The sequence below is a fragment of the Mytilus galloprovincialis genome, chromosome 9 (genome assembly GCF_965363235.1).
Source record: "Mytilus galloprovincialis chromosome 9, xbMytGall1.hap1.1, whole genome shotgun sequence".
NCBI classification, from domain to species: domain Eukaryota; kingdom Metazoa; phylum Mollusca; class Bivalvia; order Mytilida; family Mytilidae; genus Mytilus; species Mytilus galloprovincialis.
In genome coordinates, this window is record NC_134846.1 from 33,707,310 (window position 1) to 33,730,641 (window position 23,332).

General features: G+C 31.4%; 1 protein-coding gene across 2 annotated transcripts; it reads left to right on the forward strand.

The window, feature by feature from the left end:
* The first annotated feature begins 352 nt into the window (after window positions 1–352).
* Window positions 353–13,946, forward strand: LOC143044853 (uncharacterized). 2 transcript variants are annotated; one of them, XM_076217045.1, is made up of 2 exons: window positions 353–455; window positions 8,319–13,946. In XM_076217045.1, the coding sequence occupies exon 2, from the start codon at window positions 8,403–8,405 to the stop codon at window positions 9,888–9,890; it is 1,488 nt and encodes a 495-aa protein (XP_076073160.1). In that variant the 5' UTR covers window positions 353–455; window positions 8,319–8,402; the 3' UTR covers window positions 9,891–13,946. The 2 variants fall into 2 exon arrangements, with proteins under 2 accessions (XP_076073160.1, XP_076073162.1); XM_076217047.1 differs by lacking the exon at window positions 353–455 and adding an exon at window positions 1,532–1,661.
* The last annotated feature ends 9,386 nt before the right edge of the window (window positions 13,947–23,332 follow it).

The window sequence follows — 23,332 nt, forward strand, 5'->3', positions numbered from 1 at the left end:
ATGAAAAGAAGTGACGTATGATAAATATGGACATTAAGACATCTTTTTCTGTAGGTTTTTTTTGTCTTTAAACTTCAGAATATATATATAATGCCTAAACTTGGGACATGATATCAGCAAATTTGATCAAAGGTTAACATGGTTAAATATTGGTAACAACACGTTTAATAATTTCTTGCGTCCAAAGTATAATTATTGGCCAGCATTTTATATCAAATGTCAATTTTTTAAATACAACTAAGTAAAGTAAATACTCTCCTGAACAGTCCTAACTCATAATTATGTATCATATTCACAGGTATAATCAGTCATTTAAATGTGTACTGGTTACTTAGATCAGGTATAAACATGTCTCAATTAACTTCCTGGTAGTACGACATTGACAAAAAAGAGACACAAAAAGAAAGCAAAAATCAAATGTTAACAGATGAAGTGGTATTGACTCAAAACAAGAGGTATTAATTAGAAAATTATTGATTATTGAAAGTCAAATTATCATCAAGATAAGGTTAAGAGTATTTATTGTATTTTTATTGATAAATCTTCACTTATATGTTTTCATTAGATACATAAATTTATGTTTGCCAACATTCTGTATTACTTTTCAAAATATATTTTACATATAAAAATCTTCAATATGGAGGCAGTTTATATAAATGTGCAAGGTGTCAAGTGACACATAGCTGCTTTCAACTAAGTAATTTTGTATCTGATAATTAGAAGCCTCATTTTGCATTCATGAAAAAACCATCTCCTTATACTTCAGTTAATACATTCTAAGGGAATATTGGTTACTAACAGTTGACAAATTATTCCTCCTTTGAATTTCTTGATGTTTGAGAATTTCTCAGAGACTTGAGAGACAGTTAGGTCAAATATAACTGTTATATCATATGAATTTTCTAATTATTTTTGTTGTTGGCCTTTCTTAAAAAAAAGTACATTTCAATCCTGCATTATGCTTATATTATGAAAGTCATATACATGTACTGTACGGAAAAGTGTATGAGCGAAAAAAACTGGTTTAAAGAGGAGTTTCACAAAGGGTAAGAATCGACCATAAACCTTTAATGCATTTTCTTTTCATTTAGACAAAGATACTATGTATTGCACATAGAAATATATATAGTTATGATATCATATAATTAGTATCAAAACAAAATATTTTCTTTTTGGTATTTCACATCAAAATTTACTAAGTTGTGACTCCTCAATTGTGCTCTTTAAGTTTTAGTGTCTTTTTTTGTTTGTGGCCACTTTATCAAAATATTTTGTGTCCAGAGATTCAATACCAAACTTGGAACATTTTGTTCGTAGATTGAGGCCAAGGTTTTCAAAAAGCTTTTAAGTCTAAAGTAGCGGCTCTAAAGACCCTGTGTCACTCATCTGCATCTTTAACAATGACCACTTTATAGTAAAAAGAATCATCAAAGGGGAATAACTCTATTAAGAGTTAACTGACAATTTCAGTAGTGTTAACAAATTTTAGATATTATCCAGATAATAATTTTTCTTTTGAAAAAACATGTCTTTCTATCTACTAAAGTTTTCCAGATAATAGACCAATAAACTGCTTCGCTGAGTGCAGCTGGATACGCACGCAGAGATCCAACCCTGAACAGTTGGGGCAAAAATGGACACAATATTCAAGCTTGATACAGGTCTGAATTTGGATTGTAATTAAATATTTGACATATTATAGGTTTCGGAATAAATGTTGTCGAAGAACTTGAAATTGGTTATATGAATTGAATTTATATTCAATTAGGCCAATTAAAATTAACTAATAGATTTTCGTCCCGCCTGCCCCTCTGAAATTGTCCCGCCCTGATTTTTTTTATTAAGAAAAATCTACGATTTCCGGATATTGTTCATTACCGTTAGCGGTAACCGTCAATAATTTCGTTTCGTTCGTACTTCCTGTTTCAAATTTTGGTTTTCATATTTCTTGTTTCGAGTATTTTAAACGATTATGTTGACAAATTCTGCTGCTCAATGATGACAATAGAAAAGATTACCAGAAGGGCATGAAATATTTGGGTTATGAGTAATACGCCGTGTCCATGCAAGAACGCAAATCGCGGTATGTCACAAATTGGAAATTTCTGTCATTAGAAAACTGTGGATTGTTTTTAATAAAACATTGACTTTGTGTCAGCAAATTTGGGCTCTGAAAGATTTCAAAAGCGCAAGAATGGTGGAACACATTGGTAGAAAAAAAATTTGTAAGGGTTCCGCGGAACCCAGTGTCTCGCCTCCTTTTGCTGTTAATCACACACTCATCAAAAATGATGAAAAAAATCAATAAAATTATTCCTCTCAATGCTATCTTTTGATTGTCAGAAGCTTCTGTCAACGTTTGGTAAAAATCCAGGCTATTTTAAAAATCTTAAAAATGTTTTAAATACTTTAACTGCAAACTGTATGTAATGTTAACTGGAAGAAAAACTAAGTCCATTTATAAGTAAAATACGGGAAAAATGGAATTTTTATTTACAAAATTTACTTCTGGATACTATCTTCTGATCATAAACAAGCTTCTGGCCAAGTTAATTCTTACAATTCCAGGATAGTTTAAGAAAGTTATTAAAATTTTAAAAACTTTAACCACAGAGTGAATGTAATGTTTCCTGGCAGAAAAAAGTCCATTTATAAGTAAAATACGGAAATCAAAGAGCTGAATAGCTCTGAGAGGAAAGACGGCCCTTGTGTCTATTTAATAAAACAAATTTGGGAAAAAGGGGGGGGTATCTTTTGATAGTCTTCATATAAAGAATGATAAAAGAGAACAGCTAGAACATGCAGAAAGGCCGACAATGATGAAATCAATTGTTGTTATGTAATTTCATTTCCTTAGTTTAGGATTCAATTTGGACCAATGGAAAAGATTTGCATCTTCTAAATATAAACATTTGATTAAAGTTGATAGTTAATTATCTAAAATTCAACTGAATTCTGTCATTTCACAACTACAATATTTTTTGAAATCTTGATTGTTTACCACTGAACTGCAGGCTAGGGCCATTTTCCATTTTTTGTGACAGTACTCTTGGATTTTTAATTTTTTTCTTAAGAAAGTGTGGACTGAAATTTCTATTCAGTTTTAAATTTCCATTGATAAAGTTCCCAGTTACAACTCTCATCACAGGGAAACAGGTACTAATAAAAAACAATATGATTGATGTAAACTGTGTGAAGCTTGTAAATTTCATGAATAAATAAGTTGAAACTACAAAATGCAACATTTTTTTTTTTTTTTTTTTTTTTTACCATTACAATGATTATGTTGGTACACAAAAATTTAGTTTTAATTGAAGACTACTAATCCAATGAAATGTCACATTTTAAGTGTTTAAATACATTAACTTTTATTTTAGTGGATAATTACTCATCAGTTGAGGTGCTCCTGAATTGGAGGAAGATACTCAAAACAGAATTTTTACAGAAAAAAATCAATAAAATCGTTTCTCTCCCCTTTCTCATGTAACCCCACGATCTTTGTTTACTTTGAAAATTGCTGACCTACAACTTAAAGTATTGCATGTTGATGTTTGAATCATCTACAGCAAACAATCTTATGTTTAGATTTAGCAATATACCAATTTATAATTAGTACACGATCTCTGGGAATGATTTAAATAACCAGTGAAGGATATCCCTGCTTCTGCATAGTGTGGCATTCCAAGAATGACGTCACTATAAAATACAATGTAGGTTGGATATATTTAGAATATCTCGTCATACTGATTTTTCCGGATTGTAAAAGAAACGTAAATAGTGTAAAGGAGAGCTCAAGATACGATAATTTCGTCAGAAACAGAAGGGAAATGTGTAAAAAAGTGTTTAAAGTCAAACTATTCATTTCTGGGTCTCCTCCTCTTCAATCTAAGTAAGATTTGTTGGGGGGTTTTCCACACTATAAAAACAAAATGAATGATGTGAGGGAATGTCAGTCTGGTCAACCCCATAGGGGATTGACGGCTTGAAGCCGTCTTTCCCCAAAAATGGAATTTTATTTTTACAAAATTTACTTCTGGATACTTTCTCCTGATCATAAACAAGCTTCTGGCCAAGTTTTGTACATTTCCAGGATAGTTTAAGAAAGTTATTAAAAAATTTAAAAAACTTTAACCACAGAGTGAATATTTGTGGACGCCGACAACGACGACGACGACGCCGACGGAATGTAGGATCGCTATGTCTCGCTTTTTCGACTAAAGTCGAAGGCTCGACAAAAACATAAATGAATTTAAAAAACTAACAAAATCACGAACTTGTTAGATCTATAACCATATATTGAGTTCAAAAAGTAAGCAAACATACACATTGTGTTATAGAAAGCCCTTATATTTACCTATGGCTATTGTTTTTGTGTAATACCCTTAAAAGAGTCATTAAACAGCTTCATGTTTTACATAGTAATTATATTTGCTTCAGTCTTGCATAACTTGAGAATCTTAAAAGCACAACCCTACTAATTACCAACACTGTTTGAGTTCTCATTTCATTCATAATACTTATGTTGAATACCATTCCATTTGCATAATTTTATGAGGACTACAAACCATCGCTAAAAAGTAGTCCAACTGAATAGATAATTTCTCCATGATTTTACTGTTTCCTGTAAATGGGTTTCTAAAGTAGCAATTGCATGTAGAACAGTCGTTGCCAATCGTACATGTCAACATCTGACAATGGGAAATCATGTCATGACATGACATGACATGTCAAAAAGCGTGTGAAAACGCGTGACGTAGACTTTTTAATATGAATGTGGTACAAACATACAAATTTGTTAATATACAAAAACAATATATATTCTACTGTGAACTTTTATTGTATTAAACAGTGGTCTCTTATGTTGTTTCTAAAGCACCACCACTAGGCACATATTCAAAACAACTGGCAGTTTCAAGTTTAGTTACATTTATTTGATAACAGCATACAACAATGTACCATATAAATGTAACATAGTCAAGTTCTGATCAGAATTCAGTGTCTCTTTATAATTGAAAATGCTCTCCCACAGTAGGAATTGATATTTGAAAGAATGTCATGTTGGTTTTTTTTGGCAATGTAAAATGTCATCTATTATCTCTGCCATTGCTCCCATTGCTATTGCCTGGTCAAAACTGGGTAGTTCATTAGAAGATAGCTGGTACTATGAGAGCTGATCCAACAGCAATGCCAATCAGAGATATTTATTTAAGAATTTGAAAAATTATGTACGATTCTTTATACATGTTTACACATGTACATGGTATAAGCTAGATATAACACTTGCATATGAAGTAACGTCACAAGAAGGTCTCATATTAAATAAAATCCTCCCACCTACCCCATTTTTTCAAAACTTTGGATGAAAATCTACTAATTAATTTTAGTTGGCCTTAAAGATTTCTTGCTGTGCAATACTTAGTAAATCTGTTGTCAGACTATTGTCCTATATCTATATAAACAAATAAAGTTCAATGCATTCTCAATGTCATATCAGAAATTTATGAAAATCAAAAGGGAGCTTACATCAGTAGATATAAACAATTCACCAAAGTTTCATGAGAATTGCTGACAGCATTTTTGAGTTATTGTCCGAAAACTGGAAAATCCCATCTTTTTTAATGAATAAAACCCCATAACTCAGAAATGTAAAATTTTTAAAATTTTTAACGGAGCTTACATCAATAGATATTAACAATTCACCAAAGTTTCATAAGAACTGCTGAAAGCATTTTTGAGTTTTTTATAAACAATTCACCACAATTTCATGCAAGTTGGTGAAAGCATTCTTGAGTTATTGTCCGAAAACTGGAAAATCCCCCTTTTTTTAATGAATAAAACCCCATAACTCGGAAACGTAAAATCTAAAATTTATAAAAAATGAAAGGGAGCTCACGTCTATAGACATAAACAATTCACCAAAGTTTTATCCAAATTGGTTAAAGCATTTTTGAGTTAATGTCCCACAGGACAGACAGAGGGACGGACAGAAGGACAACGGTATACCATAATACGTCCCGTAAAAGGGCATATAAAATGACTAAAAATGTTAAAATTATCGTTTAAGGACAATAACTCAAATGAAGATTCCACAGGCGATTTCAGCCATTATGGCCTTGTCTTGCTAACCATTTGTGCTATTTAAAGTTTTTTTCTATACAGATTTCAATAATAAGTAATAAAATACTCCGCAGGGCAAAGCTTGATACAACCACAGAGGTCGAACCCTGAACAGTTGGGGCAAGTATGGACACAACATTCAAGCTTGATAGTACATCTCTGAATTTGGATTGTGATTAAATATTTGACACAGCATAGGTTTCTGACACAGAATGAATGTGGTCTAAGAACTTCAAAAATTTTAAATTGAACATTTACCTATTATGGTCCAATATCCCAAATCTAAATAAATGGTTAGATTCAGCATATCAAAGAACCCCAAGAATTCAATTTTTGATGAAATCGAACAAAAGTATAATGGACCCTTCTGACCTCAATGTGGACCAATTTGATAACAGGGCCCAAAAATGAAAAATCTAAATACCGGTACATGGTTAGATTCAGCATATCAAAGAACCCCATATATTCAATTTTTGTTGTAATCAAACAAAGTTTGATTTTGAACCCAATGTAGACCAATATGAAAACGGGACCAAAAATTAAAAATTTAAATACATGGTTAGATTCGGCATATCAAAGAACTCCAATAATTTAATTTTTGATGAAATCAAACAAAGATTAATTTTTTACCCTTAGGACCTCAATGTGGACCAATTTAAAAACGGGGCCCAAAATCCAAAAACTTAATACACAGTTAGATTCAGCATATTAAAGAACCCCAAGAATTATATTTTTGTTAAAATCAAACTAAGTTTAATTTAGGACCCTTTGGACCTTGATGTAGACCTATATGAAAACGGGACCAAAAATTAAAAATCGAAATACATAGTTAGATTCGGCATATTAAAGAACCCCAATAATATATTTTTTGTTGAAATCAAACAAAGTTTAATTTTTGGAACCTTTAGACCTCAATGTGGACCAATTTAAAAACGGGGCCCAAAATCCAAAAACTTAAAACACCGTTAGATTCAGCATTTTTAAGAACCCCAAGAATTCAAGAATAAAACCCAATTGAAATTGGTCAAGAAATAAGAAATTTATACAAAGTATTAGAAAAGTATTGTTTTTGGCCCCATTTTGTCCCCTAATTCCTAAACAGGGCCATATCCCCCAGAATCAAACTCAACCATCTTTTTTTGGTATAGAACCCTGTGGTACAATTTCAGAAAAGAAAGATTCATACACTTACAATGTACACACAAGTGTTTGTCTGGAAACAAGAAAAATGCTTATTTGGACCCCTTTTTAGGCTCCTAATTCCTAAACTGTTGGGACCATAAGCCCCAAAATCAATCCCAACCTTCCTTTTAACCTTGTGTTTAAATTTCATAGAGATCCATTCACTTAAGGGCATACGATACAGTTTTGAACCTATATTTACAAGTTGATGAAAATTTGCATATAGGCTATTTTTTACCGTATTAAATAAAATATGTTTTAAAACATATACCTTCATGTGCTACTTTTTGAGTAAAATAAGGTCGAAATTTTGTATATTTGCACAAAATTCAGATTTGTGTCCTTATTTTCTTTTTCGAAAGAAAGACATAACTTTTTTGTTTTAAAAGATAAACGCAAAATGGTTTTTGTTAAATAATCGGCAATTTCTGTATTTTATAAGTATCATTAAAAATTATGCAATTTTTATTCCGAAATAACTCTATATTTATCAAATGTTCATAATTAGAGGAAAAACGTCAATTTTTGCTGCATGTTTATCAAAATTAAAAAAAAATGCGCTATTTACAGTTTTATAAAATTTGGGTCACATAATCTCCTTGCAAAATGAAACAAATTGCTGTTTTAAAAAATAGGGGTCCATGCACTCGTTTTCTAATCAGTTTGAATGGTAAAAATCAGTCGAAAAATGCATCTTTTCCCAATATGTCAGAGTTTGACGTCGCGAAAATAACATTTTACGTTAGCAACGTCATTACCTTCCCTGTAACTGTATCGTATGCCCTTAAACTAAAGTTATTGTTCGAAAACCCAGTGTCTTTGAACGACGACGATGACGACATGATACCAATATACGACCCCAAACATTTTTTGCAGTCGTATAAAAATGGGGGAAATCATCATTAAAGGGCACCAACTTCATAAAGGAGTCAGCAATTGATTTCAGTTATGCTGACTGATTTGCAGATCTTGAATTGGTGATCATGCTTGCTTTATGAAGTTTCTATCTTCTATTACAGTTTTTAAGATATCAGAACAAAACAGAATCATCATGTGATATCATTATCAGAAGTGATTATTAACTTTCCAACCGAGGGATCAAAATGGAGTGTGACAAACATAATCAACCGCTCCACTTGTACTGTCCCAGTCATTTAATGCCATCCTGTGATGTATGTATTTCCACTAGTCATTCAAAATGTACTGGAATAACAAGTTTAGCCAGTGTAGTGGAGAAAACCAAAATTGAAAAATCTAAAGTGACTGTAGAGAAAGACATAAATCATTTCTTATCTATTCTTGACAAATTAGTGACCAGTAAATCAAAAAACATTAAAACAGGAAAAAATCATTGCATAGGCGTAAAGAAATCAATTAATGAAATAAGAAAGGAAATAAATAAACATTTGGACCACCTAGAGGAGAAGTTATGTCAAGAAACTGATATCATCTGGAATCAAGAAAAATCAAAAGCAACTGATTTCATCTCAGAAATTGAAGGGAAAAGGGAAAACTTGAAGGAGATGAAAGAACATTTACAAACAGTCACAGCAAATACTTCCAAACTGCAATCTTTTCTAGGTGTACATAAGATTGAACAACAAGTACATCAATGTCAATGTTATATTGAAGATCTAGAAGATGATGAGAGAACCAAAGAAGTTGACATCAAAATGAAGCGAAATGGTGAGATAGAAAACATACTAAGTAAATTAGTTTCATTTGAATCATTAGGAGAAGTCATGGTTTTAAAGACAGAAATAAACTTAAATAAAGAATCAAGTTTGAGGAGGAAAGCACAAGTAGAATCACAAGAACAATCCAACATAAACAACATGACAATGAATATTGAGACAAAGATAGAAATCAACATAGAGAGGCATATTAGTGACATGATTTGTCTGATGGATGGAAGAGTTATAGTAGTGGAATCCTATGGTAAAGTTAACCTACTTAGTTCTGATGGCAAACTTCAGAAACAGTTACCTATACCTGGTGAAGCCTGGGGTGTTACACAGATCAATGAGGACAATATTGCCATAACTTATCCTACTGAGAGAGCCATTAAGATCTTCAATATGGAGAATGAAACAGTTACCAAAGTTTTCCAAATAGGAAAACTATGCTATGGTTTATCATTTTCAAATAATTCCCTGGCTGTAGGTTTGTATGAGGAGGGAATCCGTATTTTAGACTTAGAAGGAGATACACTGAAGTCAATACAAGTTCAGAGTAAATCAATCCTGCATTATCTTGTTTACTGTAACAAAAGAGTATTCTATAGTGACTATGAGGGTAAAGCAGTATACTGTGTTGATGAATCAGGTAAACAGATCTGGCAGTATAAACATGATTTAACAATAACAGAAGGAATTTGTATAGATACTTATGGTAACACTATTGTAATAGACAGTAATTCTCATAGAATATTAGTAATATCAAAAGATGGCCAAGATAGTAAAATACTGATAAGTGAGGAGGATGGACTGGTGCATCCACAGTTTATCTGTTTTAAACATAATGAGTCTTCAGGTTTTATTTGTGGTTATAATGGCATATACTTGACCAAATGTAATTTGTCATGTGAATAACATATTTACTGAGATATCACATGAATATTGTTTCCTATGTAAGTAACACATCTAAAAATAGTGGTAATATTTAATATGTGAAGTAGGAATTTGATAGTTATCATGTAGACATGTGGGAAGATATTTGTTTTTGTTGTGTTGTTGGGTTACTGTCTAATTAATGTTCGCAACACATATCCTGATATTCCTAAGTAGTGATATTGAGTGTGAAATTTGAATGAGTAATAAGTAATGTAGATGTTAGTTTTTGTTGTATTGTTGGGTTAACATTATGGTCTAATTAATGCCAACATCTAATATCTTTATATTCTTTAGCAGTGATAAAAGTGAGAGAACATGTTGACATGTGTGTAGATGTTTATTTTTTTTTTTAGTTGTTGTGTTACTGTCTAATTATTGTGAACACACATATCCTTATATTCCTTATTAATGGTATTCAGTGTGAAGTTTAGATGTGAGATGAAATAAAAGCAAGTGTGAAGATGCATGTTTTATTTTACTGTTGGTTTACCGTTTAATTAATGTCAACAACACATATCATCATTATAATTGGTTGCATTTTTGTAATAAAGCCAAGCAATTTCCCATAAGGAACTCTCTTTGCAGCTGAAACTGGAACACTTTTACCATTAAGGGTCGTAAAAATTATTTTATGGAATAGAATGTTGATATGCACTACTATTTTATTCATAGGTCAAAACATAGGGCTGTTCGGCATATTTTCAATATTTAAATGCCCTGAACTTGATTGAGTTTAAACTTATACTAAAATTATGTACTACCCTTACCTTTACTCTTTGCTTATTTCAGAAATAATTTTTCATTGCAATAGTATGTTTCATACTGGTAACAGTCTCAAGTTGTGTCTCTATGAGATGAAACATAAAGATCATATTTTGGAACCAGTATGTCAACAAATCAAATTATCTATAAATTTATATATCTTCCATAAAAAGGCATGGTTGGATAAACAGCTGTATTCGCAAAGTGAAACCTATATTTCTTTGTAATGGTATTTGGTGGGATGTTTGAATGTGAGAGGAAATATAGGCAAGTGTGAAGATGTATGTTTTATTCTTATGTTGGGTTACTGTCTAATTAATGTCAACAACCCATATCCTTATATTCCTTTTTATTCTGCACTCGTTCTATTTGAGCAGTCAAAATGTGTTGACTGTATATGTCATATACAGTCACTGACCTGATATCACTTTTCCTTATGAATATTTAAATAGAAATTTCCGAATTTAAAATAATTCATACGACCTATTCAACCTGTTTTTGTTTCCAATGTATACAATGACTTAAACTTATTTCTTTTATAATTTTTAGAAAAAAAACATATTTCACTTGTTGATATTTTGGGTTTGCAACTGTAAATCATTATGTTTTATGTTTATTGTTGACAGTTAAGTTCATTTCTTAAACAAATTCGTTCACCATCGATTGCAGTTTCAACAGGTTATGTACATTTCATTGTGTTGTATATTTCTCCGCCTGCATGATATAAGGCCTTTTTATAAAAGGGTGAAGTTTTCCAATATTTAAATCAAATAACAACATTAACACATTTTAAAACAACAATTATCTATTAAAATTGTATTTTTTTAGATTGCAAAATAAAGACAAAATAGTGCATTGACTTGACATATCAATGATATAAGGATTCGTTCAGAAACAGGGAAAAAGCTTGACAGAGCCTAGCATTTACCCGTTTCTAGGTCTCATCCTTAAATCGTTGATATGTCAATTCAATGCACTATAATTGTCTATGTAATGGTATTTGGTGTGAAGTTTGAATGTTAGAGGAAATATAGGCAAGTGTGAAGATGTATCTTTTAATTGTTATGTTGGGTAAACTTTTAGGAATTTGAGTTATCATCAATACTCTTCAACTTCGTACTTTATTTGGCCTTTTTAACTTTTTTGGATTCGAGCGTCACTGATGAGTCTTTTGTAGACGAAATCCGCGTCTGGCGTATATACAAACTTTAGTCCTGGTATCTATGATGAGTTTATTTACTGTCTAATTAATGTCAACATCACATATCCTTATATTCCTTTGTAATGGTATTTGGTGTGAAATTTGAAAGTGAGAGGAAATATAGGCAAGTGTGAAGATGATTTTTTTTTTTTTTTTGTGTTCTTGAGTTATGGTCTAACCAATGTCATCATCAAATTTCTTTATATTCCTTATTTGGTGTGAAGTTTGAATGTGACAAATAAAGTATACAAGTGTGTTGTTTGTTTTTTATTGTGTGGTTAGGTTACTTTCTATTTAGAAATTTCAACATCAAAAGTTTTAAATTATATAATGGTTATATTTGGTGTGAAGTTTGAATTTGAGAGATACTGTTGAAATGTGTATAGATGCTTGTTTTGGTTGCTGAGAATGTTGCTGTTTCCAGTTTTTCAACGTTTTGGCAAAAAAAAATTCCCATAGTTGGTTATTTTTTTTTTTATTTATTTACAGAAATAATTTTGATCATTACATTGAGATTGGGTGTCTTTATTGCCATTTTGTACTTGTTTTTGATTCATAATCTTTTTCCTGTAATTAAAGTGCCTTCCCATTATAATTTGATAATCCTGATCGCCATCGCAATAAAAAAATTAATGATAAGCTTATGATCACTAATCACTCTTCACCTGTGTTTTTAAGTCACATCTGCCATTGATCACAAGTTCAGAACCTGTGTACAAGCTTTAGTATTAATGTAACCTCAAGTTTCCAAAATATTCTATAGAAACCCCAAATAAAAAAAAATAATGGTACTTTGAAATACCCAAGATATATGTTTATGACCTAAAAATGTTTTACTGCAATAAAACGTAGGTTTAAATACCTACAACTGTCAAATTCAAGGGATTTTCTTTTTTCAACCTATTTTTGTATGCATCAGTATGTGATATACCATGATTTGGTAGTATAATTAATTTGCACCTAAAAAGTCATAAAATTAAAAAGCCTGTGATTTTTTGTTTATCAATTTGATAAACAAAACAAATTCTGGAAATGAATGTAGAATTACTCGTAATTATTAATTATCACAAAACTTTCCAGTTTTTTTTCTTCAAAATCGAAAGAAACATTAGCAATGTCGTAGAAATTACCCATTTGAGTCATTAAAATCATTCCAGTATTAAACTTGTGCCTTCCCTAAACTTTTCTTTCACGTTTCTAGAAAATTCAAAGATAATTCAAAAGGTAAATGCCATGAAACAGTCAATACAAGTTAGTTGATGCTATGAATCTAGTGGAATATCAACAATATGAAACTAGATGCTCCACGGAGTCTGTGTTCCTCATTCGGCCAGATGAGAAAAGAGCACAAACTTTTAAGACATCTCAAAATTACCAAAATTGTGTACAAAATATTCCGGATCCATGATTTTTGAAACTTTTGTCCATTTTGTTCTACTGAAATTTTTTTGCTATCAAGTTTACAGCAAGGATGACAAATGACAACATACATTGAGTGATGAGAATAGCTTGAAAATAAAATAACTTATACCTCTCCAGTCTCTGAACTTAAGTTGTTCATCTTCCCAGAAGTCTTCTTTAGAAAACAATGCCTTTCTTTGGAAAATCTTCTTTGGATAAAAATCTTGTAGCATCTTAGCTGCATGGAGAATAGTCAACTGAAAATATAATAATGTAAAATAAACGTATGACTGTTTAAATCTATAAAAAAATGCCCTGTATAAAATCAAATATCCATTGATAGAATTTTTATAATTCAATGATTTCAGAAGATTCTTACAAATCTATGCAAAACAATGTTACAGTAATCAAAGGGAGACAATTCATGCTTCCTTCCTTTTGAACTATTTGTTGAATTACATTTGTCTCCCCTTAAATAAGCAAATATAGACATTCACAAAGAACCTACTAATGGTTTGTGTTATTTCTTAGTCAAGTTTTTTAGACAAGGTGTGTAGTCTATGGTTGTACATCAATTATTTGGAGAATGGAAAGTTGGTGTTATGTGTGATCTGTTATATTCAATATTTTTGGTGATTTATTTTTTTATTTTATTAAATAAATTTGATCATTGATAATTGTATTTTTTTTTAAAACATTACTGGTTTATAATCTCAATATGCAAACTAGATTACAAACATTTGGATGGGATTTAAAAACCAACCCCATTCATATATTGTTGTTTGGGAAAATCAATACAATATAAAAAAAAAAAAAAGATGTGGTATGATTGCCAATGAGACAACTCTCCACAAGAGACCAAATGACACAGATATTAACAACTATAGGTCACTGTACGACCTTCAACAATGAGCAAAGCGCATACCACATAGTCAGCTATAAACTTCCATATACTTTATAGGAAAATTGTACACAATTGATATATTTGACATTACAAAAATTTGATCCAAACCAGCATATATATATATATATATATATATATATACCTTTATATACATAGAGTCTCACTCTCATGTTAAATTCTAACATACAGTAAATTATGACAGGCAAACCTAGTAAACACTAGCAACATTTCTATAATTTTCACTAAGGCTCAGGAGAGACTCAGCATGCAGCATCACTGTTGCTAAGTATGCAACCTTATGAATAATCTTTTGCATGAATTAGAAAAAAATCTTTGAAAAGAGTCACCTAACACAACAAAGGCTCAGGAGAGACATAGCATGCAGCATCACTGTTGCTAAGTATGCGACCTAATGAATAATCTTGTACATTTTCTAGTATTAAATCTTTAAAAAGTGTCACAAAACACATCAAATGCTCAGGAAAGACTTAGCATGCAGCATCACTGTTGCTAAGTATGCGACCTAATGATTTATCTTGTACTTTTCTAGTTTTAGATCTTTAAAAAGTGTCACCAAACACATCAAAGGCTCAGGAGAGACTTAGCATGCAGCATCACTGTTGCTAAGTATGCGACCTAATGAATAATCTTGTACATTTTCTAGTATTAAATCTTTGAAAAATGTCACCTAACACATCAAAGGCTCAGGAGAGATTTAGCATGCAGCATCACTGTTGCTAAGTATGCGACCTAATGAATAATCTTGTACATTTTCTAGTATTAAATCTTTGAAAAGTGTCACCTAACACAACAAAGGCTCAGGAGAGACTTAGCATGCAGCATCACTGTTGCTAAGTATGCGACCTAATGAATCATCTTGTACATGTACTAGCAAAAAATATTTGAAAAATATCACCTATATACCAGGTGGATTTAGAGTGAAGCCAGGGGACCTGTGCCCCCCTTTTCTGGGATAAATTTGGTTGATTATATAGGGATTCACTGACGCATGACCAGATCAGCTCCCTTTAAGGTAGTCAGTGCGCCCCCACCTAAGAAAAATTCTGGATCCATCACTGACTTTTACCAATAGTTCCATCAGAATAGAAATTAAATTTCATCAAGAAAAATGAATAGTTGCCCCTGGTGACAATGTTTTTTTTTTCCTTTATTGGAATTTGATAAAACATTTTTCACGAAAGGCATCCATAAACTATAACTGGAAGTATATTTCAGAATTGTCATATGATTTCAGAGAAAGATTGCTGAGAGTAAAAAATTCTGAGATAGGTTTTGCAGAAATACCTCATATATCTCATTAAACTTCAAAAGATTAGGCTTTACAGTTCAGGAAAGAAGAAACTTGAAAATTCACCAATCAGAACAAAGAAATGTGTCATGTGGTCAGGTTTTTTGAGGCTTTTCGTGGAACCAACTGAGGGATTTTATAAAAACCTTAATGTGCTTTCAAAAATTATCCAAACAATTTCTCAGTAATTTGGAAGAGAAAATTAAAATGTGACAACTAACAGAAGGAAAACAGACAACAGATGTACTCCACGTAATGACAAAAGCTCTAAATGGACGGCCAGATATATACAAGCAGAAAAGACATTTGACACATATTTCTTTTCGTGTCCTGTTGGTTTTAAACTCTTCAATCATTTAGAGTCATACACATCTTTGGCTTCCAAATATTGTCTCTGAACTTTCATGATGTAGGTAAATCCAAAAAAGCTCTCTGTCTCAAGAAATTTATAAACTGTTGGTTTTTTTCATTCTTTTAACATTCATTTTACCTTAAGCTGTCTTTCCTGAAGTTTAATCTTCCTCTGAGTCATAGGATTAATTCCTGTGTTCAATTTTTTCTTGGCTATAAAAATAAAATGAAATGACAAATATAGCAATAAATACTTAAATGTGGGACTTTTATTGAGGAAGTAAAATTTGAAGAAACAGCAAAACTTGTTAACTGTCAATTTAAAATGTTTTTGTTTCATTAATTTTTTTTTTATTTTAGAAAAATCAATTCTTCTGAAATTGAATTTGTCATTGAAACGGTTTGACACTTGTCTGTAAATGGAATGAATGCTATAAAACACACATAACTTAGCCAATGTGTACATTTACGTTCTATTTTTTTGGTGTACAGTACTTTGCATTACAGCATCTACATATAAGTATTTCAATTTTATACATAAATGACATCACTAAGGTTAACATAAAAAAAACTGTATTTTTACATTATTTGCATATTGAATTTGAAATAATCTAATTAGAAAATTAAATCAAAGGTTGCTTAATGAATATAATTTTTCAGCATACACTTACTGATCTTATCTGATCAAACTGCAGAACACCTTGGTCAAGGTAGTTAGATCAGGGGCTTAAGTCATAAAACTTTGCTCTGTGCTCGGAGCTAAAAAAAATCTTGCTTGAAACATGATATCCAGCATTTTGATTGGTTGATTTTGGAGTATGAGTACAAAAAACTGACTTGAAAGTTTTATGACTTCAAGGCCTGTTTTGCTATTTTGCAGCAATAGTGACAATACAAATATGTTTAATACTAACTTCATAAATACATATCCAAAACAAGAATGTGTCCCAAGTACACGGATGCCCCATCGGCACTATCATTTTCTATGTTCAGTGAACCGTGAACATGGGATAAAATCTCTAATTTGGCATAAAATTAGAAAGATAATATCATAGGGAACATGTTTGCTAAGTTTCAAGTTGATCGGACTTCAACTTCATCAAAAACTACCTTGACCAAAAACTTTAACCTGAAGCGGGATGAACGAACGGACGGACGAACAAAAGAACAGACAGACGAACGGACCCACAGACCAGAAAACATAATGCCCCTCTACTATCATAGGTGGAACATAAAAATGTTCAAAGCACACCAATTTTGAATGGGATTTAGTAAAACTTACTTTATAAAGTTTTTGACACATTAACATTTACAGTTGTTCTTTCAAATGTATAAGATAAAGATAAAATCCAGACTAGGAACTTGATAATGACCTCATTATATTTATAGTTCGTTCTTATGCTACACTGCTACACCACTGTCCCAGGTTAAGGGGGTGGTTGGGATCCCACTAACATGTTGAACCTGACGCATTCTGTATGTATGTGTCTGTCCCAAGTCAGGAGCCTGTTATTCAGTGGTTGTGGTATGTTGCTGTGTTACATTTGTTGATAATTATTTTTTTTGTAGATTAATTGCGCTGTTAGTTTTCTATTTTCAATTGCTTTTCATTTGTCATTTTGGGGGGCCTTTTATAGATAAGTATGTAGTATGGGCTTTGCTCATTGTTGAAGGCCATACTGTGACCTACAGTTGTTAATTTCTGTGTCATTTTGGTATCTTGAGAAGAGTAATCATTATTGTCTCATTGTGAATCATACCACATCTTCATATTTTAAACTGATCATACTGACTTCTGAATGTATACATACTTTTGAACCTGAACAGCTAAATCTTTATGATAGTTGCTGGTTTCTACATACAACTTGCTGTAAACTCCAACTGTATCTATCTGGGCTGAGAAAGGCTTGAAGCACTTTATAATGAAGGAACTGAAATAAATAAACAATTTTTGTTAATATCAAAATATTATAACTAAATTGTCTTCCTTTCAACAACAAAAAATATCTTTATGATAGTTGCTGGTTTCTAAGTATAACTTGCTGTAAACTCCAACTGTATCTATCTGGACCGAGAAAGGCCTGAAGCACTTTATAATGAAAGACCTGAAATAAATAAACAATTGTTGTTAAAAATCAAAATATTATAACTAAATTGTCTCCCTGTCAACAATTAAAAATATCTTTATTATAGTTGCTGGTTTCAACGTATAACTTGCTGTAAACTCCAACTGTATATATCTGGGCTAAGAAAGGCTTGAAGCACTTTATAATGAAGGAACTGAGATAAATCATACTTATAATTATTAAAATATTATAACTGATTTGTCTCCCTTTCTACAATTAAAAAATTAACCTTTTATACCTCATGGGTTACTTTTGATTTGTGGTATTTTTGGAGAGTGCGGAGAAAAATGTAGGGTTACAAGAGATTTACTTAATAATAGAGTCATGATTCATATATTCCAAAGGATTGATAACTGGAAAAGTACTAACTTATAAGCTGACTATGCGGTATGAGCTTTGCTCATTGACATTGTTGACGGCCGTACAGTGACCAATAGTTGTTATTTTTTTGTACCATTTTGGTCTCTTGTGGAGAGTTGTCTTATTCACAATCATACCACATCTTCTTTTTTATATTCTATATGATGCAAATTCTGAGTGGACATTAAACACAAATTGTGCAACTTTAATATTTAGTGGGTAGGTTTAATTGAATGTTTCTTTGCAGACATTTCTATGGTAAAAAATGATCATGAGAAATACAGTTATCTATGGGACTTTTTATATAAACTGTAGAATAATATTTTCTAGTATCAGGAAAAGTAACTAAATTCAGACTCCTCATTGCATACTATTTCTGATTTGATTAATTTTTTGTGTACAATAAAAATGTTTGTAAATACATTCCATATCCTAGTTTATCAGGTGCAATATTTACTCCCATTACACAGATCATATTAAACATATTTGTAATGTAAAAAAATAGTTAAAAGTACATCATATATCCAAAAAAATAGAAGGAGATGTGGGGTATACCTCAATGAGACATCAACCAAACAATAAAGAATTACAAGATGATGAATGTCTGTTTGATGTCCAATACCAATTAAGTTTTATAAAATTGAAAATGAAAATGGGGAATATGTCAAAGAAAAAAACAAACTGACCACAGAGCAGCAAACAGCCAAAGGCCACCAATCGGTAGTAAATGCAGCGAGAAAATCCTGCACCTCAAGCATGCCTCAGCTGACCACTAAATGAAAATGTGTACTAGTTCAGTGAAAATGGACTACATATGAAGCTAGCTGCAAGCAGGGTACCACAAGATCATGAGAAGGCCATGCAAACCATTATTGACATCAAGAAATCTTCAACAATGGACTGAAACTGAATCCTATCAAGTCTAGAAATATCGTGAACACTGAGACTGTGAATCAAAGATCTACCATCATCACAATTCCCTAAATGACAAAAACATTAAGATAAAACTACTGACAATGTTCCTGGTTTGGGACAGGCACATAAAACTATTTGTTTCAATTCATATGCTTTTAATTTTTAATTACTTTAAAATTCAGAAATTACTGCATCAATTAATTATTGCAACTTTGATTTCAGTATATTTGAACAAAAATGTGAGATTAATTTTAGCAATTTCAAGAAAATCTTCATACAGATATATGTACTAGATATCAGAATGTGAGTTCTTATTATTTTGATACTCAAAAGTATAAGTAAAACCCTGCCATGAATTTCTTAAATTTACAGTATTAAATACTAAAAATCTTATTTTCTTTAATTTAACAAGATCCAGCAAAGAGTATGTAACTGTGGATTTATTTATTTTCGTGGGTATCAATTTTCGTGGATTGAGGAACACTTACATGTTGGTGGATACATACATATTCTTGTAAAGTCATGTTGAAAGATGAAAGTAAAAATCCCTCACAATGCCTTCATGTTTTATGTCATTCAACATCAAAAGGAAATGCTATATTCTGTCATTTTACATAACAATATAGATAAAACATAAGATATACATTTATATGTATACATATTTTTTTATGATTACAACACTGACATATTCAAAAGAGAGGATAAAGAGGAGATGGTCTCATAAAATTTAAGGGTTGTTGCAAGGGGATACTGAGAAAAGGGTCATGAAGAAGTTGTCCTCATCAATATCAAGAAAATTTCTGAGTCAACCATCTGAACAATTTGTGAAATGTGGTGATTAACAAAAGTATAGGAAAATTGAAGATAGTTTTAGGAAGCTCCAGTTTCCTTTGTATATTTGGATTCAAAATTTCCTTTTTATTTGTCAACAGTTTGATAAAATTGAGAATGGAAATGGGGAATATGTCAAAGAGACAACAACCTGACCATAGAACAAACAACAGCAGAAGGTATCAAGGTGTTTTAGAAAATTTAAATATGTACATATAAAAAAATATCTTAACTTAAACAGCACAATTTAATCCAGAAATATTGATGGTAAATATATACATTTCTCTTATTGAAAAACATATGCTACAATGTAAAATCTTCAATTCAATGTATCCCCTTATATCTGGGGGAAAATGTATAATCCCCTTATAACTAAATATTAACTTCATTCTAAAACCTAATTCCTACTCATATGTGTTAATGTCCCCAATTAAACCCCTCCCTAGTGGCCAAATAGCCCTGAAAATAAAAATCTTTTATATAATATGTACTTTTTTAAGAGGATCAGTGGAAACTACAGATAAAATCACTAACACACTAGTATCACTTCTGTTCTACAAAATTACTTAATCTTATCAGGCAAACTATTCTCTCTGATGTTTGTTCTGATACTGGAAAAATACTAAATCTTATTTTCATTTGAGAAAGAGATTTTTGTGTAAAAATCTTCAATAAAATGCACAAAGAATATGAAGAAATAATTAGCTTTTTCATTAGGCCATGAAAAAAATCAGAAATATGTACATCAGTTTTATGAGGATAAGTCATATTTCTGTTATCATTTGTATCCCCTTTTGTTGAGGCTCTGAATTGAGACCACATTTCTATTTAGTTTATCTAACAGGTTCTAAATGGTGAACCTACACCTGATGTGGAGATCCTGTGGTAGGATAAAATGCAAGTGGATACCTAAAGGTTCACAGTTGTCCAGCAAACCATGCAATGGCATATTTTGTATCTCATTGTTCTTATAATTTCATAATAGTACTTGTCCTGATGACACTTTGCTTGTGGGGTGTGACATGTAGATCATAATACACAATTATTTTGGGGTTAATTTACAGATGCTCTTGTCTTCATTGAACAAGTTTAAGTATAGTTATGGTATAAAACAGAGAAATTCTCCCCCCCCCCCCCAATAAAAAAACCCAACCCCCAACTAAATTAAGGTGATCACAAAAAGAATAACTTTTTTAAAAGATCATGCCAAAAACCAAAATTCCTAATGAATGCAACCTGTTTTGGTTACATTACATTGTAAGAAATATCATGAGGGTTTCGAACAATCATACATAATGTCATCTGAAGAAAAACATATTTCAATGAAACTAAGGGAAATAACTCTCTAACAATTATAATATGTCAAAACCATTCATACTTGGGATTGACAGACAATCCAAGGGACATTTACATTATAACATCCCTCATCTCAGAGGCTATGTTTTTAATACCAACAGAAGAGACTTGCATATTTCTGTATCAGATGCATCATTAATCTAAACATTGCACATTTTGTTTTCAATAAAACTCTTAGTAAACTATATGAAGTTAAGATAAATATTAAGGTGGTACCCAACACTTTCACTAAAATTAATTTGGCTCGTTTTATTTTCATTAAATTTTGTCAAATTATTTACTTTGACCCTTTAACAAAAATATAAAAATTTTAAAAATTTTGAACCAACCGTTTTGTCAGAAAAATTACACAGGTTATATAGCAGTTTGACAAACACTTATTTTGATCACTGAGATGCTTAATATTTCCTTCACAACACAACGTAATTAAAACGTTTAGCTGACTTTATAGAGTTATCTCCCTGTAGTATTAGGTACAACCTTAATTATCATAGTTATTTTGGAAAAGTGCATCCAATCAAAATTTCAAAATAATCAAACTAAGAAGGGACTTTCCATACTAATATTTAGTAAAGATTAAGTCACTGAACTAAGTTAAAGGTGTTTTGTGTATATCTCAAAGGACAAGGTTCACTTATGGCACTAAAATATCAACTTTATCATAAAACTTCAAAAAGGTCACAATTTTGTTGGTAAATGGGTCTATTTCAAAAGCCTTAATGCCAAATGAATCAGTTATTTTCATTAATTTTAAACTACAAAGATATAGCCCATTTTGTAAATTTTTGCTGCCACCTACAATCCAAAATATTTTGTAAACAAAAGATTCCAATGTAGTGGTGGATCCAGAAATAAATGATTGCCAATGAGACAATTCAAATTCAGTGGTGGATCTAGTACGTTTCACAAGGGGGTTGGGGGTTGGGCACACTAACTGAATTAAGGGCCTGCGACAGCCATGCTTCATGCTTTAACCCGCTATCCCCCATGCAATTTGGATACAGTATTCATTAATATAAACACTATTTGGACCATGGATGGCAGCCAAGGTTAATTATGCCAAAATCAATTGAAATTATGGTAAAAATTAAAACTAGAGGCTCTCTGTGACGCTAAAATATAAATGGAGCTAAATGTTGAAAAAATTGCTATGTTAATTTTCTAGGAAATGTAGAAAAAGAAAAGATGAATAGTAAGTGAATGGTAAAAAAACAACTTTTCTTTTGTTGACCAGATCATACATCCTTCTGGTCTTTTTATAATTATTAATGTCTAATTTCTAATAACATACATCCATGACAAATACATTGCGCAATCCACAAAGCACTAAGTCTCTCCATATAAAATGCATTACATTAACCATAAAAACATGTCGAATGGTACGAAAACCTATTTCAATTAAATAAATGTCTATAGAGGACCAGGAAAAAACTTTTAATTTACCATTTAGAGCAACTTCACGGAAAACTAAGTCCCTTTATTGGGAATATCTCTCATATACAAGCTAAAGAATAATTGAGTTTGAAGCTGTTTACCCACGGGGAAACCACGCAGAAAATTCAATTCCAGCATTCCTACAGTTCAGACAGAATTTAATTAAGTTTAAAGCAGAAAGGAGTATTATTGAAGAAATATGTATTCATCATTCCGTTTGAAAGGATTGGACTTAGCTTAGGGAGCTACCATTTGATTTTTATGGGGGGCCGGCTAGGATGAAATTTGAAAAAAAGTCAGGACGACAATTTAGGTAAAAAAAAGTCAGGATAAACTAAAAAAAAAAGGCAGCAACGAACAGAGTGAAAACTAAAAAGGCAGGACATAGATTACAGCTTAAAAAAATGCAGGACAAATATTTCATCCTACCCCCCCCCCCCCCCCATAAAAATCAAATGGTAGCTCCCTTAG

Coding starts and splice junctions, on each gene's coding strand:
- LOC143044853 (XM_076217045.1), top strand. CDS start 8,403: ATGGAGTGTGACAAACATAATCAACCGCTCCACTTGTACTGTCCCAGT.